The sequence below is a fragment of the Mustela erminea genome, chromosome 8 (genome assembly GCF_009829155.1).
Source record: "Mustela erminea isolate mMusErm1 chromosome 8, mMusErm1.Pri, whole genome shotgun sequence".
Taxonomy (NCBI): domain Eukaryota; kingdom Metazoa; phylum Chordata; class Mammalia; order Carnivora; family Mustelidae; genus Mustela; species Mustela erminea.
In genome coordinates this window covers 107,293,886-107,321,754 of record NC_045621.1, presented here as the reverse complement: position 1 = coordinate 107,321,754, position 27,869 = coordinate 107,293,886, and the positions used below count along the sequence as shown (strand labels likewise).

At 38.9% G+C, this 27,869-nt stretch overlaps 1 protein-coding gene across 2 annotated transcripts in view; it reads right to left on the bottom strand.

Annotated features, from left to right (window-relative positions):
• Positions 1 to 27,869, bottom strand: part of CNTNAP5 (contactin associated protein family member 5) — an 825,683-nt gene that overhangs the window by 621,322 nt on the left and 176,492 nt on the right. For both annotated transcript variants that reach the window (XM_032353926.1, XM_032353927.1), the window contains exon 3: positions 14,183 to 14,376. In XM_032353926.1, coding sequence (XP_032209817.1) covers positions 14,183 to 14,376 — 194 coding nt within the window. The remainder of the gene's footprint in view (positions 1 to 14,182; positions 14,377 to 27,869) is intronic.

The window sequence follows — 27,869 nt, the reverse complement described above, 5'->3', positions numbered from 1 at the left end:
CTGTGCTGACTAGATCACACTTTTGTCTTTACTATCGACTGTTATCCTTCTAATCATAAACTTAATGAAGCTTGCTTTCTTTTGGACTTTGTAAAGAACACTTGAGAGACTCTGTCTCCTCAAGGTCCCCGCCAGGCCTGGAATCCTTCCATCTGCCTAGAGCCAAGTAGGCACCCGGGGCTTCAGACTTTGGCCCAGAGCCTTTATCTTGAGGCGTCAGTAACTCCCCCAGGCTCTTCCTCTAGCTCTTCTGTCTGCTACCAGGACTCGCAGCTAATTGTTTTTAATGAGCCTGGGTGGGTAACTATCTTTGCCTATAACCACAAGGAGATCTTACCTTCTCCACTGAGTATTTAGTTTATTGAAAAAAAAAAAAAAAACTGACTTATTAAGATTGTTTTCCATTTTGCATACAAAGCTCAAAAGAAAGAAAACTTAGAGCCATTTTCCTCTGGGTATCTTCACCAAATGCATCATGTATACCTACCTTTAATAGTGATAATAATAACTAATCTTTATTTAGCTCTGTGTATAGTTTACACACTTTAACCCATTTACAGTTTACACAGTGGCCCTCGGAGTAAGGTCCCTGACCAGCAGCACAGCATTAGTTGGGATTTTGTTACAATGTAAATTCTCAACCCAATCCCAAATTTATTGGATTAGAAAATTGGCAAGTGGGGCCCTGCAATCTGTCCCTTAAGCTCTGTGGGGCATTTTGAGGCACACTTATTTTTGATAATCTCTCCTTCACAGACCACATTAGGTAAGAACCCATTTTGCAGAAGAAGAAACTGAGCCTTCTATGGACTAAATCATTTATCAGAGTCATAGCATTTCTAGCTGCCAAACTTCAAAGACTGATATAATCTAAGGGGAAAAAAAAAAGAAAAAGAAATCATGATAGTTAAAGACTAAATGAATAAAAGGTAGTTAATAGATTTCTTCCCCTCAGTCATTATACCTTGCTAAAATAATTCAATATATTCACACACACACACACACACACACACTCTAACGTTCTACTGCATGTTAAAGTTGAGATATTAACTCTAATTTCTCCAAATTTAAGGTAGGTGTCTCCAAAACCTAACTGGTATATATATATATATATATATATATATATATATATATATATATATATATATATGTATATATATATATTCCTGATATATATAAATATCAGGAATACACTTATAAGTCAAATTTCCCACAAACTGCTGAGGGCTTTAACAATAAGATTAATTTAATAGCAGTGCATGTAGAAGAATTAATTTTAACCAGATTATCCTTCCTTTGATGATCAGCTGCTGAACCTCATCCCAATACAAATGCAACCAGTTTGTAGGAGACCACAAACATCTGTTCTCCCCTAGAAAGTGTCCGCATGAATATTAATCCTGAAGACTACATGGTGACTCCCTGTCCATGTGATGTGTTTAAATGCCACATATGTAAATGTGTGAAAGTATTTACTCCTTGAAGAGGCTAGGCCCCATGTTGGGAAGTTCTCTGAGACATCTCGGCAAATTCTAACATTAAGAAGGGGAAACAGATGGGCATCATTGTGGAACTTTCACAGACTCATGTGGAGCCAGAGGGCTGGAGGGAAGCCTGCTGCTTCTGGGGTAAAGACCAGCTGTTGCTTGCACAATGCTGATTGGCCAGTTGTTCCTTCTTCCCTTTTCCGCAGAACCTCATCCAGTGATAAGAGAATCTAAGGTCAACAAAAATTGCACAGGACAAAACCATGGGGATGATTCATGGGAAATATCAAGTTTTGAGGGGGCCTTGTCTGTTTTAAGCTGGATCCCTAGTGAAGCTTAGGCTTTATTGCCAGTTACTTTTTATTACAATCCACAGGGCAGCCCATAAACCAAGTATTCCAAGCAGGGAAGTATGGAGGAATTGATGCAAAGGGCCTGGAAGTTTCTAGATACATCCCTGCTATGGATGGGGAGAATCATTATAGTAAGGTTAAGTGATATTTTCAAGGTCACATAAGCAACCAGTGGTGCAACTGGGGTCTGATGCTAATCAAAAGCCTCTGCATTTCCCTCCCTCCTTGTTTCTATTGGTCGGGCACATAGTGTTATCTCACTTTTGCACTGGTGGTCTTCATTAAGTCAGAGGCAAAATTCTAACTGGAGGCCAACTTCTGAACTGAATTTTTAGTTATGACCAACTATGAAATAAATATTTACAATAAAACCTTATATGTATGTGAGAGAGAGCCAAGGAGAGAACTATTAACAAAATCTTGAAAAATATATTTTTTAAAGATTTTATTTATTTATTTGACTGAGAGAGAGAGAGATCACGAGTAGAGGCAGACAGAGAGAGGGGGAAGCAGGCTCCCTGCTGAGCAGAGAGCCTGATGCAGGGCTTGATTCCAGAACCCTGAGATCATGACCTGAGCCGAAGGCAGATGCTTAATCCACTGAGCCACCCAGGCGCCCCATTGAAAAATATGTTTGATTATATTCTTATATGTGTGGTCTTTGTTATTTAACAACAACCTCCCCCCAAGAAAAGTCCCACCAAAACAAAGTAATTAACACAAAATGACTTACTTTCTTGATCTGTAGCTAATGAAGATATGTGCATTCTAGTAGTTCACAATATCTAGCCAGCCTTGCTCTCCAGGATTATTTCATAGAATTGACCAGGGAATCTTGTATCTAAATTTATTAATTCTGTATATCTCAGATACATCTTACACATCTTCTTTCAAGACTTTGTTTGTATTTTGTACTTCATCCTTTCAGATTTTGCTTGCAACACTTATCCTGCTATGAATATTCCTTCTTTTCTATGACTTTCTCTTGCCCCCTTCCTACATTTGTTGGGTTTGTATTAGGTGCACAGCCTTCTGTAGTTGCTGGGAAGGCAATGTAACTTGAACACGGTCCCTGCCCTGTGGACCCCTATTTGCCCCTTGCACTCTCTACTCACCAGCACACTTCTCAAAGCTTCATGGTCCCGGAGGGTCACCAGTGTTGCTTGTACATACATACTCTGTCTCGGTGCCATTTACCTTCTCTTTGATGGTTCTGCATATCCATGGAAGGTATTAGCCACACCTGAAGGCCCCTTTTTATGCCCAACACCAGCACACTGTTGGCATATAGTGAGAGTTTAAAAGATATATGTTGATGCTCATGAGATTCTCACTTTCAGATTGTATTCTGAAATTAGTAGGCTTAAAATACTATATCAAGGAGTGATCAAAACTCAGGATATTTTAGACCAAATTGGTAAAATAAATGTATATGAATCATAAATATCAGAGAACATCTCCCAGAGTTCAGAAGTCACTCAAGGATGAAATTAGGGGACTAATGAGCTAAATGTATAATCCATTGTTTCAATTGACCTCTGTGTGAGAAAAGTGTTGAGTAACATATGCAAGTGCTTTATATTAAGATAAATTCCATAAAGCCACAGGAAATTATAGACCACATTATCATACATGTCAAAGGATTCTAACATAAAGAGAAAGATTCCTGATGTATTTGGGAAGAGGAAACATGATTTTCAGAAAAGAAAACTGTAAGCTAATTATCAATAACATACAGTATATTCAGAGGGGAGTGATGGGCTAGTGAGGGGGATGGAATTTACCAGGTATTATTGGCCATGAGTGAGCAGGCTTACTGGCATGGAAATGGCATCAGTGAAGGAAAAGAATCAAAGCCTCTAGTTGTTGTTAAAAGATTTGAAAGATCATTCTATAGGGGAGGAGGCAGACATTTTCATGACTTGTTGCATGAACAAACAACTGGGTTTCAATGCGTAAACACTTAAGGGAGGCAGATTTTGACTTTGTATACGTCAGTCTCTTCCAACTCTGTTCTGATGATCTGTTTTACTGAATCATCAACAGAAGACTTAGGTCAGAAAGCTAGTACTAAACCTCATTCTGAGCTCACCACTGACTACAGAGCCACCAGCAGGAAGAATCTGAAATTCATGATGTGTTAGGGATACTTTAAAGATATAATGTGTTAGAGATACCTCCTCAGTATTGCCTTGTCCATGAAGCTTTCCCCCAAGGTTCACGGTGCTGGTTCAGCCCAGATGGGACTTGGATTTCCAGTTAGCAGGTGATTTCCTCATTGGGCCAGAATGTGTCCTGATCCAGTTTGCACTAGCTGTTTGTCTGAGACAATTGAGTCTTGGGAACCTGGATGATTCAGTCAGTTAAGTGTCTGTGTTTGGTTCAGATCATGATCCCAGGGTCCTGGGATCGAGTCCCACACTGGGCTCCCTATTTGGCAGAGAGCCTGTTTTCCCTCTCCCTCTGCCCACCACTCACCTTGCTTGTGCTCTCTCTGTTAAATGAATAAATAAAATGTTTAAAAAAAAGAATACTGGGTCTTCATTCTTAAGCCATCAACCACTGCCTAATCTGCTGATTTAGGTGCTTAGGCTTTATAAACAAACAGAGTCGGGTTTGCATCTTGGTCCATCACTTTACCACTTCTGTGGTTTGGATCAGGTTCCTTGGCCCTTCTAAATCTCAACTTTCACCCTTAAGATAGAAACAATTCATTAGGCTTATTTAGAAGGTGGTGGACAATATCTTCAGTAATCTTAACTGGGTACCTATTCATTTTTGATTGCTGAATAGATTAGTTCCTTCATTGCATTAGGCCTCCGGAAATATAGACCCCAAAGGAATCAACCCTTTGAACATATTCTGAAATGCCATTATTTCATTCGTAGGTGCCATCCCTGCAAAGTTCCTTGTTTTAGTCCTGACCTCAACTCTTTAAGCTTCTGGTCTCCCCCAGCTGTCTATATCACTGTGGTCCTTGCATCCCTTGTGAGGGAACATTCCCATATTATGGCATGAGGACTGATTTGACCATTTCAAAGTATATGACCTGCATAGATCAGAGGCTGGTTGTGAATGCCTAACTAAATGAGGCTAGGAATAAGTGAGCAAACATGTAGGTAAAACAGCTCACTAATATCTTCATAATTAATACTGAGGGATCCACCAACAACAGATACTTGTTTAAAACCAGTACCTAAGAGGGGTTCATTAGATTATCTCTGGAAAAGATCAGTTGGATAAGTTTTATTTTTCTATAAAGATGAATAGAGCTTTAACATTGATAATAGGATTAAACTTGGAAAAAATAGGCAAATGATTAGAAGAAAGAGGAATTTGAAAAATCTGGGATTCTTATAGATTGATTCTAGTTTTTATTTTCTGTCATCATCATAAAAAAACACGGTAAGAGAAGTGTAAAACACTGAAGTTTTAGGTGACATGAAAGTCTGTGAGTAGGAGGGATTTAGAGTTGAATTAAAGAAAGAGTTTGGTGAACACTTTCATATATGTGTAAAGCGGTCAGAAAAGGCAAATATTTTATCCAATATACCTCAATAAAAAAGAATTTTATTTATAAACTAAACATGGTTGAGATGGGGGCCTGGAGACCAGGGGTAAGATGGCTTTGGGGACTTTGATTTTGTCTTTTTTATTTTTTTTTAAGATTTATTTATTTATTTATTTATTTGGCAGACATCACAAGTAGGCAGAGAGGCAGGCAGAGAGAGAGAGGAGGAATCAGGCTCCCAGCTGAGCAGAGAGCCTGATGTGGGGCTCGATCCAAGGACCCAGGGATCATGACCTGAGCCAAAGGTAGAGGCCCCAACCCACTGAGTCACCCAGGCGCCCCTGATTTTGTCTTTTTTACACTGTGGGTTTCTGCGGGTGAAGTTCTTGGATGCAAAAAGGTAACAGAATTGTGATATATATCTTCTTTTATATCCAAGAAATGTGGTGAAGGGTGGTGGAATCTGGGAGCTCTGACAGTGGAAATTAACTTCCAGATGAGTGAAATGAGCTTTTAGCATGGACTGGCAGAGCCTACCTTACGGGTTGAAGATACTTGCACTTGCTTCTTGTCCTGTGCTAGTAAGAACTTATTAAATACTTGTGAGCCCATTGGCTGGAATATGCTGATACGCTTCTATAGACAGCATGGGTATAGAAATTGTAATCAGAAAAGGATATTGAGGGGAGCCTGGGTAGCTCAGTGGGTTAAGCCTCTGCCTTCAGCTCAGGTCATGATCTCAGGGCCCTGGGATTGAGTCCCGCATTGGGCTCTCTGCTCAGCAGGGAGCCTGCTTCCCCCCTCTCTCTCTGCCTGCCTCTCTGCCTACTTGTGATCTCTCTCAGTCTGCCAAATAAATAAATAAAATCTTTTTTTTTAAAGGATATTGAAAATGAAACATATAATATTATTGAATCATCATATAAGGCTTTTGCACCCATAGCTAATGCACGTGGCACAGCTGATTTACCCGGAAACATGGTGGGGGGAACAAAAGACCTCAAGAAAAAGAAAGTGAAAATTTCCCTGAAATTTTATAATAGATCAAAAGATGGAGACATTCTCTTAGGTGAGAAGAAAGGATCCTAACTGACTTGTACACAAACATGAGCAATGTGGATAAAGTGATCTAAAAATAGGAGACCATATATTAAAACACAAGCACAAGTGGCTGTCTTTGAAATTTCAGAACGAAAAATATCAGAAAAAAAAAAGGAAAGTGTCAAAACACAAAGAGGGCAATGCGTTTTTAGAACACTTACATGCTGTATGTGGGAAACATAGGCAGATTCATTAAGGGTTCGAACACATACAGGAGGGACTCAGAACTGAAGCGGTAATTCATGCATATATTTGTGACAGTAAGTGTTTCTATAGGCCTATCTTTCCAAATGGCTGGTAACGGGACTCTGGTCTGTGTAGATTTAATTAGAGGTTTCTTTGTTCCAAATATATTTATCCACCTTACCAAACATAGGCAAATGTTGCTGCTCAGAGTTAGAATCTTATATTTGTATTTTTGTGGAGTGTCTCAAGACAACCTGAAAAAGATTTTAAATCTGCTAAGGTTCTAAAATTGTCACAAAGTCACACCTGATTATTTAGTGAAGTGGAGAACTCTGGTCTGTTCATAAATCATGATTCATCTCTAAGCAGCTGCTTGGCGACCTCATTCATGAACATTCCATTCAGTGCCAGATCAGAGAGTCTTCAAATTGAATTTTTAGGGCATGAATATTTGATATTGTACATTGTATAGATAGATATATTTCAGGATTGTTACTCTGAATGAACTTTATAAAATAAAATAAATCTCTGGAGTACTGGTAAATTGATATCTCAACCACAGCATGTCCTAAGTTGTATTGTTTGCTAACTCAATTTTAAAAAGCATTACAAACTCCATATTAGCAAAAATTGAAGATCTCCAAAAGACCACATGAAAGTATCATTCAACAGATTCTCTACTTCCAAGATACATCATCCCTAATTAATTCAGTACTTGATATTGATGTTTTTAAGTATTGATTTTTTTAATGAAAAGTTAAATAGAACAACTTAAAGAGTTTTATAAAAATCTCTTTGGGGGTGCCTGAGTGGCTCAGTGGGTTAAGCCTCTGCCTTTGGCTCAGGTCATGATCTCAGAGTCCTGGGATCGAGCCCCGCGTCAGGCTCTCTGCTCAGCAGGGAGCCTGCTTTCCCCCACTCTGCCTGCCTCTCTGCCTACTTGTGATCACTCTCTCTGTCAAATAAATAAGTAAAATCTTAAACGAAAAAAAAATCTCTTGTTTGGCCATTGTTCTCATCTTTTTTATCAGGGTTAATTCTGGTAAATCTATAATCTCCCTTCTAATTTTAAATTTAAAATAAAAATTAAAATGAATAAATAAAATTTCTCAAGATAATCTATTCATCCAGCAACATAATCTTGTGGAAATAATAATGAATATTAACCACAAGTCAGATTTTACGTATGTCTATGAAGTATTTGGTAAAATACTCAGTCTGTTTGATGGCCATGCAGTTTCAGTTTGAGCCCCATCCATTTGCTTTAGAAACAGTTCTATGTTATTACTGTGTTCTCACTCATACTTTAGCAACATGTGAATAAAACAAAAGGACTTAACAGTGGGTCCAAATAAAGTTTACATTTAAAGTAAGAGAAGTAAATCAATTTCGTGAAACTTTAAAACTAATCAAGTGCAGGGGCGCCTGGGTGGCTCAGTGGGTTAAGCCGCTGCCTTCGACTCAGGTCATGATCTCAAGGTCCTGGGATCGAGTCCCACATCAGGCTCTCTGCTCAGCAGGGGGCCTGCTTCCCTTCCTCTCTCTCTGCCTGCTTCTCTGTCTACTTGTAATCTCTGTCTGTCAAATAAATAAATAAAATCTTTAAAAAAAAAACTAATCAAGTGCAATAAAGGAGAAATAGAAAATACAGTTTTGCAATCATGTATATTTAGAAATAAATCTTAGTTCTGTATTCTAGCACCCCCAGTATGATCTTGGGTTAGTCTCTGTGAGTTTCAAGCCTCTATATACTATCTACAAGATGTTTAGGAGATAAAGCAATAGTGACTGAAAAGTAAGGGATGAAAAAGACATTCCATGCAAAAGGAAAGCAGAAGAAAGCTGGTGTAGCTATACTCAGTCAAACAAAATAGATTTTAGAATAAAGACTGTGATAAAAGAAAAAGAGGGCAGTACATGAGGGTAAAAGACTCAAAAGAAGGAGATAAAACAAATATCTATGCACCGTGCATAGGAACACTAAATATACAAAGCAGATATTAATAGACTTAAAGGTAGAAATTGACAGCAATATAATAATAGTAGGGGACTTTAAACCTCCACTTACATCAATGGATAGATTATTCACACAGAAAATCAGTAAGGAAACACCAGTCTTAAATGGCACATTAGACCAGAAGGACTTAACAGGTATAGCTAGAACATTCCATCTGAAAGCAGCAATCTCAAAAGAACATGGAATACTCTCCAGGGTATACCACATGTTAAGTCTCAAAAACATCTCAGTAAATTCAAAAAAACTGAAGTCATATCAAACATCTTTTCTGACAACAGTGGTATGAAACTAGAAATCAATTTAAGGGGCATCAGGATGGTTCCGTTGGTTAAGCATGTTACTCTTGATTTCAGCTCAGGTCATAATCCCAGGGTCATGGGATCCAGTCTTCAGTCAGTCTCCATGCTTAGCATGGAGACTGCTTGTTGTCCCTCTCCCTCTGATCCTCCCCACAACCCCTCACTTGCAAGCTCTCTCAAATAAATAAATAAATAAATTTTAAAGATCAATTACAAGAAGAAAACTAGAAAAGCTACAAATGCATGGAGATTAAACAACATGTTAGTGAACTACTACTGGATCATGAAGGAAATCAAAGGAGGAAAAGAAAATCTAGAGACAAATGAAAACAGAAATATGACATACCAAAATCTATGTGATGCAGCAACAGCAATTCTAAGGGAGGAGTTCATAGTAACAAGGCCTCTCTCAAGAAACAAAGAAATCTCAAATAAAAAATTCAACTTGACATCTAAAGGAATTAGAAAAAAAATAAACAAATTTCAAAATTAGTAGAAAGAGGAAAATGATAAATATTGGAGTGGAAATAAGAGAAATAAAAACAAAACACAACAAAGAAACAAACAAAACCCTCAAAACAGTAGAAAACATCAATGAAACTAGAAACTGGTTCTTTAAGAAGAAAAACAAAACTGACAAACCTTTAGCTAGACTCACCACAGAAAGAAAAAAAGAGGACTCAAATAAAATTGGAAATGAAGGAGAAGCTACAACTCATACCATAGAAATAAAAGGGACTATATAAAACAAAAAACAAAACAGAAACAAAAGCCTACTACCAACAATTGTATGCCAACAAATTGGACAACTAAGTAGAAATGGTTAAATTCCTAGAATTTCATCCAGCACTGAATCATGAGAAACAGAAAATCTCAACAGATCAGCTACTAATAAGGTCAGTTACTAATAAGCAATCAAAAAGTTCCAACAAACAGAAGTCCAGGACTAGATAGCTTCATTGGTTAATTCTACCAAACAGTTAAAGAGTTAATACCTATTCTCAAACTTCCAAAAAAGTAAAGAGGAGGGACTGCTTCCAAACTCACTTTATGAGGCCGGCATTACCCTGGTACCAAAACTGGACAATGACGATATAAAAAAGAAAATTACAGGCCAATATCCCAATGAACCTTGATGCAAAAATCCTCAACAACATATTAGCAAACCAAATATAACAATCCATTAAAAGAGTCATACACCATTACCAAGTAGGATTTATCACAGGGATGCAAGATTCACCATCTACAAATAAATCAGTGTGATACACCACATTAACAGAAGTGAAATCTAGACATCATATGATCATCTCAATAGATGCAGAAAAAGGAGTTGATGAAATTAAACATCCATTAATGAAAAACCCTAAGCAAAGAGGTATAGTGGACTTCAACATAATAAAGGTCATATGTGACAAACCCACAGCTAATATCACTTTCAACAGTGTAAAACTGAAAATTTTTCCTCCTAAGGATGTCCACTTTCCCCATTTTCATTTAACATAGTATTGCAAATCATAGGCATAACAATTATGTGCAAAAATGTGTTGTGATTCTATACACTGATAAGAAAGTATCAGAAAGAAAAATAAAAATATTCCATTTACAATTGCATCAGAAAGAACAAAATACCTAGTAATAAATTTAATGTAAGAAGTGAAAGACTCATATACTTAAAAAAGTAAGACCTTGATGAAAGAAATTGAAGACAGAAAGAAATAGAAAGATATTTCATGCTTATGGATTTGAAGAATTGCTATTGTTAAAATGTCCAGACCACCCAAGGCAGTCTACATATTCAGTGAAATCCCTATCAAAATTCCAATGGCATTTTTCATAGGTGTAGAAAAAATAATTCTAAAATTTCTTTGGAAACACAAAGACCCCAAATAGCCAAAACAATCTTGAGAAGGAGCAAAACTGGAGGCATCATGCTTCTTGATTTCAAAACATACTACAAAGCTATAGTAATCAAGAATGGCATAGCACTGGCATAAAAACAGACACATAGATCAGTGGGACAAAATAGAGAGCCCAGAGATAAAACCACACATATATGGTTAACTAATTTATGACCAAAGAGGCAAAATATACAATGGAGAAAAGACTGTCTTCAGCAAATGGTGCTGGGAGAACTAGAGAGCTACATGCAAAAGAATGAAACTAGATGACTATCTTATAATATACATACATATTAATTTAAAAGATTAAAGGCTTGAGTGTGAGACCTGAATCCATAAAAATCCTAGAAGAAAACATGAATTTGAAGTTCTTTGAAATCAGTTGTATATATATTTTGGATCAGTGCAACAAAAGCAAAAATAAACAAATGGGACATTAAACTAAAAAGCTTCTGCACAGCAAAGGAAACCATTAACAAAATCAAAAAGCAACCTACTGAATGGGAGAAAGTATTTGGAAATCATATAACTGATAAAGGGCTAATATCCAAAATATATAGAGAACTCATACAACTCAATGAGAACAACAAAAACAATTTGATTAAAACATGGGTAGGAAATCTGAATGGACATTTTTCCAAAGAAGACATACAGATGGCCAACAGGCACATGAAAAGATGAGGAACAACATTAATCATCAAGGAAATGCAAATCAAAACCACAATAAGCTATCACTTACACTTGTCAGAGTGATTACCAAAAAGACAAGAAACAAGAGAACAAGTGACCCTCATGAACTGTTGCTGAAAATCCAAACTGGTGCAGCCACTATAGAAAACAGCATGGAGATGCCTCAAAAGAAATTAAAAATAGAATTACCATATGGTCCTGCAATTCCACTACTGGATATCTATCCAAAAAAACAGAAATGTTAATTCAAAAAGATATGCACCCCTCTGTTCATTGCAGCATTATTTACAACAGCAAAGGTATGCTAACAACCTAAGTGTCCATCAATGGATGAACGGACAAAGAAGATGTTGCGTGTGTGTGTGCGCGCGCGGATAATACTGAGCTATAAAAAAGGATGAAATCTCCTCATTTGCAATAACATGGATGGCCCATGAGAGTATTAGATTAAGTAGTATATGTCAGTTATACGACGACAAATACCACATGCTTACCATGTGGAATTTAAAAAACATAGCAAACAAACAAAATCTTGACTCTTAGGAACTGAGAAAAGATTGGTGTTGCCAGAAGGGAGGGAGTTGGGGTATGAACAAAATGGGTGAGGGAGATCAAAAAGTAGAGTCTTCCAATTAAGAAATAAAGAAGTCATAGGGATGTAATGTACGACATAGAGAATACAGACAATAATATCCTACGGACAATAGTATTGTATAGTGACAGATGGTAACTGGACTTTTTGTGATAACCATTTTGCAATTTAGACAAATGTTGAATCATATGTTGTATACCTGAAATGACTATGATATTGCATATCAGTTATACCTTAATAAAAATATTTAGACAAAATAATTCAAAACTTCAATTCATTCTGAAAAACAACCAGTTTTGATTGAAAATGTCAAAGAAAATAAATAACCCCACATCTATTTTTCTCTCTCAAGTCAAAATAAAACCTTAAAATTGTTCTTCAAAATGGAAGGTGTGCTTATTTTTCATTTCAAACTAAAAACAAGACAAAAGAAAACAAAAAATCTGTAAAAATTTATGGAGGCTTCAAAATTGAGTGAAAAAATGGAATGGTCCCCTGAAGCCCTATTTAGAAAAACTTTTTAAAGTTTTATTTATTTAAGTAATTTCTACCCTCAATGTGGGCCTCAAACTCACAATCCCGAGATCGAGGGTCATATGCTATTGTGACTGAGCCAGCCAGGTACCCCTTAAAACCTAATTTTTAAAATGTAGAAAATCCATATTCCTTGTAAATGTTACAACTTAATATACAGGCAACCTAGAATAAACATGATAATAATAGTATTCCCAAGATTCAATCTACCATAACTAATCTCAATCCTAACTTCACTATTATTTTCAATTAGCAATATTGATGAGTAGACAATTATCAAATAGCAATGAACATAAAATAGAAATCTGTTTCCAGGGGTGCCAGGGTGGCTCAGTGGGTTAAAACCTCTGCCTTCAGCTCAGGTCATGATCTCAGGGTCCTGGGATCTAGCCCCACATCTGGCTCTCTGCTTAGCGGGGAGCCTGCTTCCCCCTCCCCACCTCTTTCTGCCTGCCTTTCTGCCTACTTGTGATCTCTGTCTGTCAAATAAATTAAAAAAAAAAAAAAGAAATCTGTTTCCAACCAAAGTAGGGCCAACACAGAAAAGCATAGACAATAGCAATTTGGAACCATACTTAGCATTAATTTAAAGGGGGAAACAAGTAGGGAGAATATGAGAAAGACAGATTAACCTATCAACTGCCACATCTCCACATAGTATATACATTAAGAAAAAAATAAATATTTGGAGATGTTTTTTCCATAAATTGTAAGCAACATAAAGAAACACATTATTTAATTTAGTGCATCAGTTTCTGAAGCCTCCTCCAGATGCCTCTTGCTCAGTGTCTCTGTCTCCCTTTCTAACCTCAGTCTGGGGACAGCCTTTCACTATACCTGAAGGTCAAGAGTTTAGACCTTGGGGTGGGGAGGAAATTTCTTTTTCACAACTTGGAGCACACTGTCCTTCACTTCCTAGGTGATGTTATTTATAATGACGAAATGATTCTACATTTTGCATTTGTCTTGTCTTTTTAAACCTTTTAATTGTTTTCAAATCTTGAATAGAGTTTGTTGAGCACAGTGGCTCTAACATCAGACCAGACTACAGATTCTCAGGCTGAGATTTTACAAATTGTTCAATGTCGATTGCATTATATAACTGAGCTTGCTGGGTCACTAGAGGATACGTGAAGTGTTTGATACATAATGAACAGGTGAGTGAATAAATACATGCTCAATAAATCAATACATTCTCATTAAAAATCAGACCCGTACAGTATCCTTCTGTTTGTATAGATGAAGAATTGAGACCTGCTCATCGAGTTACTCAGGTTACCAGAAGAGGAGGAAAACACTTCTTTTTTTTTTTTTTTTCCAACAGGCATCCTAATTTCCCTTGGAACTGGAACCATGCTGGAAGGATGACTCATAGACCATCTAGTTATTTCTGAATGGGCACTCCACAGTTATTAAGCTACCAACAATCTGAGTAGAGGAAAATGATAGAAATGCTCACTGGTTACCATTATTATATCTCAGATTCATTCACTGGAAGAGAAAAGATGTCCTACCCAGATGCTGTCTTCTTGCTTGTATTGTTTCCAGTTGCGTCCTGTGTCACTGAACATCAAGCTGTAACTCGTCACCCAGTCAGAGCTTCCGTATCTTCCCTGCGTGGCCACTGCTGTAATCTCCACTCTGTTTCCCAGGTCCATCTGGAGCCACTGTTGAGCATTGGAATCTGCTGGGGACCAACCGCCAGTTCCTGGAAGAAGATCAGAGAGAGAGTTGTAGTAACATTCCCCATGGCTGCAACTCTCAGCTCTCAAAGAGAAAGAAATGGTGTGCCGTTAAGATGTCTTTACCCCCCAGAGCGCCCTGGTCGTCCTTGCATGGCCTGATTTCCATTCTCCTCTTCCACACTATTCCCTTTCATGGTTCAAGATTCATCTCGAGCCCATGCTGTCCCTTCCATAATTCTTCCTGTCTTTCCTCGGGCATTAGTTTCTATTTTTTGGATTCCTAGTACAATCGGTACTACTTATTTATTTTTATTCTCCTACAACCTTAATCTTATAACATGCTTTCTATCCTTTGCTTAATGGAGAGCTCCTTCGTTCCTTCTTTTCTCCACTCTTTTATCCCTCCCTCTACCAAGGCCCAGATATTTTTTCTGTGGATACAAAGATGAAAGATCATTGACTATATCTTTGACTCTGTCTCATCCATGCAACTGATGTTCTCTGAGCACCTGGAGCATTCTGGATACTGAAGAAAGACATGCAAACAAAAATGTGCAATTTGATGTGATAGAAAGCCTTATAAAAGGCAAACACAAGGTACAATAGGAGCTCAGAAGACAGAATATCTCTGTAGGTGACAGAAAGTGAGATAGTGAAATGAGATAGTGATGACGAGACAGTACAGCTGAAGCCCGAAGCAATTATGACCATGCTGCAGGCAAACAAGGTGAAAGAGAGAAAACGTTGGAGAGATCAAACAGGGCCAAGGGAACAGCATGCACAAAATATCAGGGGACATGAGACAGTGTGCCGTGTTTCTGGATCTACACGGGATTCAGTATACTTGACACACAAAAACATTCTTACATGCGACAAAAGACCCTGGGCCTTAAAAATCCATTATTTGATATACTGGAACTCTGCAAAAGATCAGTATTAGCTCTTGCAACTTTGGAAGACTTGTTGGAAGACTTGTGGCCTCAGTCTTCTCTAATTGTTTCACATGGTAATAATGAGGTCAATAATCATTTTTATCGACCCAAGAGTTAACAAATCTTCCAAATCCTGAGTGGAATCCTGGAAAGGCAGAATGTGTATGCCATGGGTGGGGATGAGAAGGAAACAACACTTCTGTGAAGCACCTTGCTCAGCGTATCAAGTTGGTGAGTTAATTACATTTTCAATTTAGAGGACTTAATCAATAAATCCCTTTTGATTTCAACCTTTGTCATTTAAAATCATTTTAGTTATGATTTTATAACTTTCTCACGATCTCAGAAGGTATCAATGGGACTTCTTCCTGGTAATCGAGAACTTTTCTGAGCCCTGGCTCCCTGGTGTAGACAGCCCGTCATTGATGGAAGCAGACATGTAGGCACAGGAGATGGAGGACATGAGGTGAACCTTACTTTAGTCATAGGCACATCCCGCAAGGTATGTGTTGATTCTCTCTTAATAGCAACTGCTATTAAGCTTTGGTTTGATTTTTTTTTTTTCACTTTCCTGAGAAGACTGAAATGCAGGGAAAGGAAGAGATGGAACATGCTCAGCACCTATTACGGAATGTATTTTATTAAGTGTTCTGCAAGACACAGATACAGTGGCAGATATGGCTGATTTCCCTGATATCCATTTCTCTTCTTCTCAGGTGGGTATGAAGCTTAATTTCATTTTCAGCTCTCCATCCTCTTATACTTATAGTCACAGAGATAAGTTCTCTCTAACCAAGATAGGAGTAGGATGAAGACATGCCACTTAGAAGCCAACTGGTCTCTTCCCCACTTGTTTCTCCTTCTATGACTGATAGATGCAGTTGGCACCAAGGCCTGAGGTGATGACAAAACAATAATATGGAAAGATCTTGGTTTCCTATATCATCACATGAAGGAAAGCATCTGTCTACTTGAATACCTGCCCCAAATAATAATATAAATAAGAACTAAGCATCTATGTTGCTCAAGACATTGTGGATTAGAACTTTTTTGATACTGCAATTCAACCTACTTTAAAACATACATAATATCCTGTAAGATAAATAGCGCAATTGCCAGTATATAGTTCAGGAAACTGAGATCCAGCAAGTTTGGAACACCTGACAGTTGAGATTCAAGCATTGCTCTTTGAGACTATTATGTAGCAGGAAAAAAAAAAAAAGTTTCAGGAAAAAATTTTTTTCAGCAGAAAAACAAACAAAAAAACCAAAACAAAACCCAGAAAATCAATACAGAAGAAAGGCACAGGGAGGAGGCATATGAGCAGAGATCTGACCTGCCAGATCTGGAAGTACATTTTTGTCTAACAGCTTTGTGTTTACTAAATTGTCTACAATTCCCAGCCCTGACTACCTTCTCTCAACTTTTCACAACTGACAGAGAGGCTTAAGAAGAGCACTTACATTTCAAAAACATTAAAAAAAAATTTTAAAGTCCAAAACAATTTTGAGCCTATTCTTTATTTCCATTCAATTTCTCCTCCTGCTCATTTCATGGGGTCTCTTTCTTCTTAAGTGAAAAAACGCAAGTTTGTATAAACTATATATCATGTGTTAAAACATGATCGAAGAGAAATTTGTATGATGATTTCTTCTGAGTGATGAAACTATGAGTGATTTCATCCTTTTATGCTTTTTGCCTATGACATATTTTCTATTATCAGTATGTCTTTCTTACATAAATGCAGATTCGCATTATTCATATTTATGTGGTTTATTGCCTAAAGAATATGTACAGCAATTGAACAGCTGGTGACAACTTGTGACTTTTTATGTGATCATCACTATTTTTGAAATCAAAATCCTCAGACCTTAACTAGTCCTCTTTTATCCTCAATTATCAGCAGCCAGAGCTCCTAGTCATGTTTTAGGATTTTTTTCTTCATTTATTCTAATTATTGTCATCCTCATATATGTTAAGAATTTTTGTTAAGAATGGAAGAGAGAGAAAAAATGACAAGGAACTCTCCCTGTCAGCACGCAAAACATAAAATCACAGAAGACCGACTGAAAACCAAACCGAACCAAAACAAGACTAAACAAAAGACAGAGAGTTAATGCTAAGGTTTCTTCAAATTTGCCTAAAGAAAATCACATCTCCCTTTTGCCCACAGTAGAATCCGTAGCTTATTAATCACCCTGAAATTAACTGAAATAGAATTGTTGCTGTTCACCTTCATTAACACATTGAGTTAAAAATGTTCCAAACCCAGAAGCTTCAACCTAAGCTCTTAAAACAGAGGGGCACTGTCTGGGTGATAATTGCCAAGAACTCTTTTCCTGCTGTTGAAGATGTTCCCTGCATTACAGCTAATAGACCAGGCATCCAGGGTTGCCATGGTTGCTATGGCAAACATTTTGTTCCTTGCACCAAACAATAACTGTGTTTTCAAAATGATGAGAGAAGCCTAAGATACTATTTGCAGCTACTCTAAACACATACCGTGCCCACACTAGCTTTCTGTTTCTGAATTATTCTCTAAAGTGGGGTGTAACGTACACACAGATACCTGTGTCAAAGGCGTAAACTACGGCAGTGCTGCCTATAAATGTGGCTGAGGTATAAATGACTATGAGCTGCAAATCCCATAACCCCTGTAGTTTGAATTTAAGAGAATCTAATAAAAAGTTAAGGGAAGATTTTAATTTTAGAAGAAAACTAACTTCACTTTATATTTTAATATCATCTATAGTTTTCCAATAGTTTTCAAACATGGGATCCTGAAGGATTTTCACGTTATATTTTAGCACAACCCAAGCCCTGAACATTACATTTACCATATGTGACTAGGGTGGGAAAAGGGGATTATGGACTGAAAGCCAAGAGACCTGGTTCAAGATATTATTCTGCTCCCAAGGTTAGACTGGATGAGAAATTCTCAGAGGGGTTCAATCATCAGAAACACCTTTAGGTGTTTGTGAAGATGACAGTACACATTCTTGGGCCTTCTGCTTGATGACTTATTCCAGGGCCTAACCTAGGAATTTGATTTTTTAGGAAGTTGTTCCTGGCATGCTGAATGGTTTGGGAAAAACTGGATGGGACCACCTCTACAATTCCAGTTCTAGTATTTTACCATTAAGGATTGCTTTATTTAGCTATATAGTGGTCCAAAATAGCTTAAATCCAACATGCTATTTTTGATGATCAGAAACAATAACAAAAAATAACTACCTGGAATTGCCTCTGGATCTAAAGATCGACACCCTTGTCTCATTTGTCCCCCAAGTCCCCACACCAAACACAGATGTGTAGTTAAACTCACACTTAACAATTGGCAAGGAAATCTGAAAAACTGTGAATTGAGAAATATCCACCTCAGCTCTTACTTGAATAGTTATTTCCCCTCCCAGTTAACCCTTTTGTTCCTTCTCATCACACCTATCCTGCACGACCTTGGAGTGTTCATTCATAAACACCATTAGCTGACATATGGTCCTTGCTAAGTGCTCAGCAACCCCCTGTGTACTTGGCACACATGGACTCAAATCATCGACACAGTAGCTTTATATGATAGATATCATTATGCCCATTTTACAGGTGGTGATACTGAGGCCAGAAAGGTTGGACAGCTTTTCCAAGATCACACAACTAGTAAGTGGCAGAACAGGGGATTTGAAACCACAAAACCAGGACCCAGAGCTCAAACTTAACCACTTGGCAATACCAACTCCAAACAGGATGAACAGAAAACCTTCCTCCTGCTTCTTTTTCTTTTCCAAAATAGCAATTCTCATGAGAAACATAATTCACATTTCCGAATTTGTTTAGAATATCTTACCTGATTCCCACAGCAATCAGCAATGTATTTTTAATTCCATTTATGAAAGAATAAAGCAGCCCCGGAGGGTCAACCAGCTAATGGTGGTGAGAGACTGTTCTCCAACCAAGTCCTTCTGATGCTTCATCCCTACCTGAGGTTCCAACAGGGACCAGGGTCTTCAACCTTAGAAATGATCCTTATGGAGAATTCTAAAGAAGATTTAAACTAGGAAAAGAGAAACATCTTCTGACTCCCAGCAGCAACCTCCTCAGCCTTTATACCATGATGCTTATTCCTCACTTCACAAGCTAGGGAGGCTCTAAGCATGAAACAGAATAACTGGTAGAAAATGGAGAAATTCCTCGGTTTCTACACTTATCTCCACTTCTAACTCAGAAAAGGAAATGAGAGTTCATTGGTGTCACACACTGGAAATGGGCACAAGATGGATTATATACAGCCCTCTGCTCAGCAAAATTTTACAACTATTATTCAAAAACAGTCCATTTAGTACAAGACCAACAGGAACTAGAATCATCACATACACACGCATACACACAGCATTTTCATACCTACTTGTTTGAAGCACATAGCCACTTTTAAAAGCTCTAAAATAATTTCTGCAGGGAATAGGTTTCTTAGGCTCGTGCCTTCCCCCAGATTTACACAAGACTCTCAAAAGCTACAGGTACATTGTCACCAATGACTGGGAGGTGAGCTTGAATTATTAGTTGCATCATTAATTATTAAATATTTCATGCCCATATAAGCAAAGGTTCAAGATTTTTCAGGGACAAAACTACCTAGAGATGGCAATGAGAAAAGCAGAGACACTGTTCCATAAATATTTAATGTTATACAGTATGGGTAAGAGTGATTAACATTCACAGACTTGCACAAAGCACTCAGGAGGGCTTCCTATACCTCCATGTACAGAGATGTTATCATCCATTTATAGCAGGACCTATGGCTGAGCAGGGATTTCTGAGGCTGGTGGGATGTTTTCTGGAAGCCTGGGCATCATCATCCTTCTGCTGGGCAGGTATGGTAGGACCTGGGCATTTCAGGCCAGCCCTGGCCAGGACTCCCTGAGGATAAAGAAAGTGGGAACCTGGCCAAACACCCTGTGGGTTTCAAAACAGATAAAACCTGTAGGAAAACCCGATGTGTGGGGCGCCTAGGTGGCTCAGTAGTTAGGTGTCTGCTTTCAGCTCAGGTCATGATCCCAGGGTTCTGAGATGGAGCCCCACGTTGGGCTCCCTGCTCAGTGGGGAGCCTGCTTCTCTCTCTGCCTACTGCTCCCCCTGCTTGTGCTCTCTCCTGCTGTCTCTGTCTGTCGAATAAATAATAAGTAAAATCTTAAAACAAAACAAAACAAAAACCTGAAGTGGACCTATTGAGGCCAATTTGCAGAGAAGACCAAAGGAGGTTATAAGAGGAGACTCATGAAAGGGAGGGGAGAGTCTGGGTCCGATTCAGATCCAGTCATACCTGAGGCTGCCTCAAGAGTAATGTTGGGGCAACAGTGGCTCTTTGTGTGTGACTTTGCTAGGTTCCCCAGAAGTCAATTATGAAGCATGGATTGGAGTGTCAATAGTTTCTTTGGAAAATGACCCCAGGAATTTGGGTTAGGCAGATGGAGCGGAGACAGGGAAGGAAGGAGAGCCAAGGCACATCAGCAAGCGAGCCTTCTTATGGATGAGCTTAATCCCATCAGTGCAGGATACAACTTAGGGTTCTATTACCAGAGTGTGTTATCATAAATCATAAATATAACAACTGAGTCCCATAGTGCTTGAAAATAACGGCAGGGAGAGAGAGAGACTTCAGGCAGAGTAAAGAAGGTGGTAATGTTGGGGGGAGATCCTAAGGTCTTCTAAGTGTTCTTCTGTGGTCTTCCTTAGCTGATGGATTCATCCCCCAACTGTAGATGCAGGCTGACAACTAGAACTGTCTGTCCCCTTCTCCATTAGCCAAACAGAAGCGCGCTTGCCCAGGAAGCTGCCACTTCCTGGTTCTCATCTCAGCCAGTGATGAACTGCTACACAGTTCTTAAAGTCAATCCCATTGTCTCAAGACGTGGCTGATACTTGTGGTGCAATCTGTGGTCCAGAACTTCCTCCTGGCATTAGAAGGAAGCAAGGCTTCAGTTGAGACCATGTTTCTTGCTAGCTTTCCCCTCTCCTAACCCTCACAACCTGTCTCCAGAAATCACTTGAATTTGAATCAGAAGTTCCATGACAGGCCAGCTTCTAAGATGTCCTTGTACTGGAAGTGATGAGGTCCGTGAGATATGGGCTCCAACAGCCCTTGCTATAGTGTGTACACTTGTACACAAACCTATGTGACTGTGTTGATCAGAGAGAGCTGTGTTTTACTCTGAAGGGTTCTAGCGCTCATTACTCAGATAGCCGTGGTGTCCTACAGTGAGTACTTCTCTTGTGAAGAGTGTAGCCATTAAGGACCTCATTGATCAAAAAAGTACATCAGGCTGAGCATGTCACAGTTCAAAATTATACAGGAAGTGAGAGAAATCAGCAGGAGGGCATTTGGGGCTTGGAAACTTTGGAGGTCAGTCCCGAGGAGGATATCTCATATTTATGCCCCTTGTAGGCCAAGGATTGATTCACATACACAAAAACACTCAGGTGAGAAGGTCGTGTATATAAAATGTGAAAAGACTGCAGAACTATGCTGTTCAGTGTGGCAGCTACTAACCACATGTAGTTCTTTAAATTTGAATTAGGTTGTCTTAACCTTTTGGTTCTGAAGTAGCCTTAGCCACATTTCCATAGCCACGTGTAGCTAGTGGCTACCTTTTTAGATAGCACAGTCAAAGAATATTCCATTCTTGCAGAACTTTCTATTGGCTAGTACTGCTCTAGAATTTCTCTTATAAACTGGTGGAAGCTGAGTTCTATTTAATTTGTCAGATCAATACAATTTAACTATGCATCGGTACTCAGGCCTGGGGGTGCTTTTAGTGGATTATTTATTCCTCATTTAATGGATATATAATTATTGAATTCCATCCATGAGTAAAGCAATATAAACGATTGAGGAGCAAGAGAAGACACTCTTCCTATTTTTAGGCATATAGAGAAAAAAATGACACTCCCAAGATTTTTGAAGGGAAAACAGAGCCATGGAATCAAAAGTCATTTAAACCTACAAATCTCATATTGTTGGCATTACCACTTAAAGCTTCTCTCTCCATGAACAGCATACTTTTTGCACAGTTCACATATTACATTTATCTTGGCTTCCTGGGGCAGTTTTGTTTGAAAGACAGTGCCCAGTCTAAGTCTGGTGCTTGAGTTGGAAGAGTTACTTTTGACTCTGTGACTTTGGGCAAGTAATTTCTTTACTTCTATAAAAATAATATAGTTCAGTGTCCACTCTAGCAAGAATCAAGGACCAAGATAATATTTGTCTACTCACACCTTTTATGACATAGGCCCCCAAATGGTTAAATACAAGTGTATTTAATTGTTACTTCAAAAGCTTCATTTTGGGTTCCAGAAACTAATTATGGCATCAGTTCAACCCATTAGGAAATTACTCCTTTGGCTGGAATATGTGCTGTGTAACCCTCCAAAATCATGGAGATACAGCTCAAGATAGATACACACACACGCGCGCACACACACACACACACACACACACACACACACAGGATAGAGAAGAAACCTCATTAACTGTTCTCTTACTCTGTATCAGATTATTAGTCTAAAGCCAGTGAAGGTAATTCCACCAGCCTTGACAGTGATTGGGTCAAGGAAGTGGACATATGATCAGATTATGGCTAAATGGACGGAGAAGAACTGCTGGTGATGTGAAAGCTGAGTGGTTGGGCAGACTTGGGTCCTGGAAGTGTCTCACAGCTCTACTCCATGGTTCTCAAACCTGAGCACATCAGAACCAGTCGAGGGGCTTGGAAAAACAGACATTCTTAGGTCCCACTGCCAGAGTTCCTGGTCCAGCAGGTCTGGGTTAAGTCCAGACAATCTACATTTTTGTTAACAAGTTCTGAGGTGATATTCAGCATGTCGCTGTTCTGAAGAACTGAATTTGATGGCTTAAAAGCAAGCATTAGACTCCATGCTTTCTGTTTCCCAGAATGTTGTTGAATCTGGCTGAGATGCGGGTGGGTGTATTATTAGCTGGAGAAGGATGTGGGCTGTGAGGATGGCATTGCTGAACTGAATCCACCAGCCCTGGAGCCCGGTGCTCACTGAGGATTTCCTTTGATGTAAGGTAATATGTATTCTTTTTTTAAGTAGAATAAAACACAGATACAGAAAAACCTCACAAACCCAATATTTAGCTTAATAAACTACTCCAAGGGGAACACCTTTGCAACTACCATGCTGTTCAAGAAACAAAAGTACGGACACTTCTCAATCTCCATGCACCTAACTTCGATTACTTAATATTTTTTCACATTACTGAGGTTTTTCTTCCAAGCTAGTGAGTTTTTCTGTTTTCCATTACCTGCACACAAATTTACCCTAACAGAGATATCTCAGGGATAATACCAATTGCTCTGAATATTTTGTGGGAGGGATTGATTAGAAGCAAGTCCTTAGCAAACAAATTAGATGGATTCTCTTATAAAATCTGGACTTTTATCAAACATGTACATTGATTAGCAAAATAAAGTCCAGATACAAGTGTCAGTAAGTGATTGCATAGACAAGTCTGAGAAGTGTAGTTTGAGATTCTCAAAAGGGGCCCCAGGAAAGTCACCACCACCGAATGTGGAGCATCCTAACAGGAATCCTGGAGAAAGATGAACTGTTTGTTTATATTTACTCTTGTTTTCTGGTTTCTTGAGGTTGGTTATATGTTACCATTTTCACTCCATATGGTGGATTCAATTACCCTTAGCTCATCTTTTTAATGGCATTTAGACAATGTCTTTTTTTTTTTTTTTTAAGATTTTATTTATTTGTTTGTCAGAGAGAGTAAAAGCACAACCAGGAGGAGGGGCAGGCAGAGGGAGAAGCAGGCTCCTTGCTGAGCAAGAAGCCTGATGCAAGACTTGATCCCAGGACCCTGGGATCATGACCTGAGTCAAAGCAGGTCAACTGAGCCACCCAGGCATCCCATTTCTACAATGTCTTAAGTGAAAAGTTTCTAAATAGATTTTAAACAAAGGAATTGAGTGGACTCTAACTATTCCAGGTTAAACAAAGCAAAAATATCCACCATACAATAAGCTATTCAAATACAACTTACTTCCATCTGTGTGTGACCTTCATTGCAAATACAGTGGTAAACTGTCACCACTAGACAAATGTATGTCATTAATTACCCTGCTCTTAGTTGCATTACTGTATTTTTAAGTTACAATGCTTTAAGTTAAATTCAGTAAACTGGCAAACTGAAGACCTTGTCTCTTTGCAAAGTATTAGTGGTATCAGATAGGCTTGAGGTAGCATTTTACAGAGTGCTACTTAGAAATAATCTCAGCTTGGCATTTCAAAGGAAGTGACTGGCTATCAGAAGCAAAAGTAAAGCGTCAATTATGTGGGTTTATCTATCACTCTCAATTTGCTGAATGTTGATGTTTAGAAGCTCTTAAGAATTGTATTATTAGGGAGCAAAAGCATTCAAGGTTCTCCCTCTCTTAAAATCATTGTGTTTTGCAGTTATCCAGGCTGAATAGAGAGAGGGTCATCACATTCAATTTGTCTACATTGAAACAGGGTCCCAAGGCTCCTGTTAAATACCAGAAGATTTCTATTCTGTATCTCTCAATGATCTATTGCTGTCTTAGTCAGAGAAGAGGCCTACAGCATTGTTTAAATATCTAGGTCAAGGTTAATTTTGCCCACAGGTCTATTAGGCCATAGTGTGATTTCAGGGGCACGGAGAAGGCACAGGTGTCCATATCTCTCTTTCTCTCTTGGTGCCTGAAAATCCAGTCTTCGTGGTTAAAACACTGGCAATACTATCTGAAATGCCAAAATGACCTGAAAGGGGTGAATGTTACGCTAACCCCACCTTTACCCAGATTAAGATCTCAAATCAACATGGATAAAGATGTTAGTTAACTAGGGATAGACAGAATTAAATTCAATTCTGAGTAATTAGCTGCCTATCCTAAAAATCAGTGACTTAACCTCTCTGAGTCTATTTCCTCATTCTTAAAAATGTGAATGATACCAACTATCTTAGAGTACCAATATGATGACACAAATAGAGCTTAAGTTTCTACTTCTTGGTTTCGAGCATGGTTTCTTATTCATAATAACTTGGATAACTTTGATTTCCTCCCATCCCCCAGCACCCACCTCTGAGATCCTGAGCTGAAAGAGGCATAGAGTTTAAGAATTCAAGAGGCATATGATCAGAAGTCTGTGTAAATGCAACTCTGGCTAAAGCACAGGTTCTGATCAGATGTTTGGGGGCGGAGGCTCAGATTCTGCATTTCTAACAAGCTCCCAGGTGATGCCCCAGGATCCACAGAAAGAGTCCACACTTACTTCAAATATTGAGGAGAGCGTAAGGTCACAAAGGAAAGCAAAGAACTTGACTCTGGTCATGCTGGGGGTGGGGGCAGTGAGAGCAGGATTAAAAAACAAAAAAAAAAGGAAAACTGAAAAGAAGGGAAGAACCCTTCAAGTGGAGGAGAAGAAATGCAGCGACAGAGTTCTGCCCGTCTCACTGTCTTTTTAAACAGATTAGATGATATCCGTATCATGTCTGGCTCGATCAATTCAGCTGGGAGACTGGTGCTGTCATTTGCAAGCAGGCATCATGGTGCTGCCTGTGAAATTGGATCCTCAGGACTGTCACCTAGCTATCTGGAACAAGTCTCCAGATAACTGATATCACTGATGCCTGAATTGCTCTGAATCCATTTCTCCTTATAGAAGGACCAGTGACACCAAACCGAAAACCAACTTCCAAAGACCTTCAGGGGTCCTTAGGTTTTTGCAACCAGTGTTGCCCAAGGAGAAAATAAAAAGTGTGTATGGAATCTGTGCTAAATGGGGGCAAGGGTTTTGAGCCTTTTCACTGGTCCACGAGTCCAGGAAGTTAAAAAGGCCTTGACATAAAAAATCAGATTCTCCATGGCAACAAAATTGTCATGCTAGAAACATACCATCTCAACTTACACAGGCAAGCATCTCAAAAATATATCAAGTGAGGAAGAGAGATTAAAATTTCAAGGGATAAATGGTAAAGGTAATTGTTTGCAAAACTGTGTATGAGGGGAAGAGCGATAGGGAAAGAAAAATACGAACCCCTCCTCTCACGGGGCCAGAGATGTCTGTTCTTATTTGCCTTTTAATCATATAAAGTAACTTAAAACCTTCTCACTCTGGATCAGGTCGAAGCCACAGCTGAGCAGCTTCCCACTGCGCCCCCAACAGTGCACTTTCTCCTGACAGGAAGGGCTTCTCCAAGCCCAGCTGACTTTAAAGCCCAGATCAAAAGCTTTCTTGCCGCAAAATAAATCACACTGGACAAAGTTAGATGCCTCCTAAGCCACAATTGTATAGCTTGACTTGGTAACCTAATAGTGATCTGACCTCCTGCTTAATATATTTTGTCAGTTTTTTTTAAGCAATTAGTTCTCTCTCTCTCTCTCTTTTTTTTTTCTTTTTCTTTCTCTGTGTATGGATGAGAGAGGGCTGAAGGATGTGTGGAGAGAGAGAACAAAAGCTCTATTTGGCAAATCCCTTCCCTAGAGGAGAGAGCATGTCAACATTACTGCAGCGGGCACCCACCACCCAGGCTACCTCCCCATTTGGTGTGTTGCCCAGATTTTGGCTTCCACCGCAGTACCTCAGGGCAAAGGTTGTTTCCCAGGGCATGTTTTTTCTCGGAAAGATTCCTTTGTCACTGACAGAACTCATGACATCTGCTTCACTCAGGGTCTGAGAGTACTCATCAGCGCACTTTCCTATAGTCTTCTTTTGAACTTCTGAATGGATCTCTGCTTCCGACGCGACAAACTTAACAGCAGGGCAGCATTTGCCCCTGTGTATAGGTCAGAGATATGCGTGCTTGAGTTCTGAGCACACACGAGAGGTAAAGTCGTTCTCATTACTATGTTCAGTGTATGCCAAAGGTGTATGTGGTTGCCTGGAGTCGGCAGTTTTAAATGGTGCTCAGGACTTGCAGAAAAGTTGCTCTTTGGGAAATAGCTCAACAGGGAATAGCTAGCTGTGAGAACGTTGCTGAGCACACTCCATATGAGAGAGACATAGCTTCATGGAAGTCAAGATTTTTACAACCTGGATTTCATCTTGGGTGGCCTCCCGGGAAGATTCTTTATAAACATATAAAAGTCTGAATGAGGCAGAGTAGAAGGAATTCATGAAATACGGTGATAAGTGAATGAATGAATGAATAAGCAAATGAATGACTGGAGTATGTTAAGAAAAAAAAATCCAGAAATTGGGGCATCTGGGTTACTCAGTCAGTTAAGTGTCTGCCTTCGACTCAGGCCATAATCTTGGCGTCCTGGGATCAAGCCCTGTTTCTAGCTCTCTGCTCAGCAGGGAGCCTGCTTCTTCTTCTCTCTTTGCCTACCCCCACCCCTCATGCTCTCTCTCTCTCTCTCAAATAAATAAAATCTTTTAAAAATGAATGAATTAATTAATTAATAAAACATATATAGAGAATTCAAATTAAAACCAAGATGTTCTTTGAAATCTCCAGTATATCTGAATGTATCCTAGGTTTCAAACCATGCAGAACAGTTTGCATTTCTGGGCATATTTGATGTGTTTCCTCTTTTAAA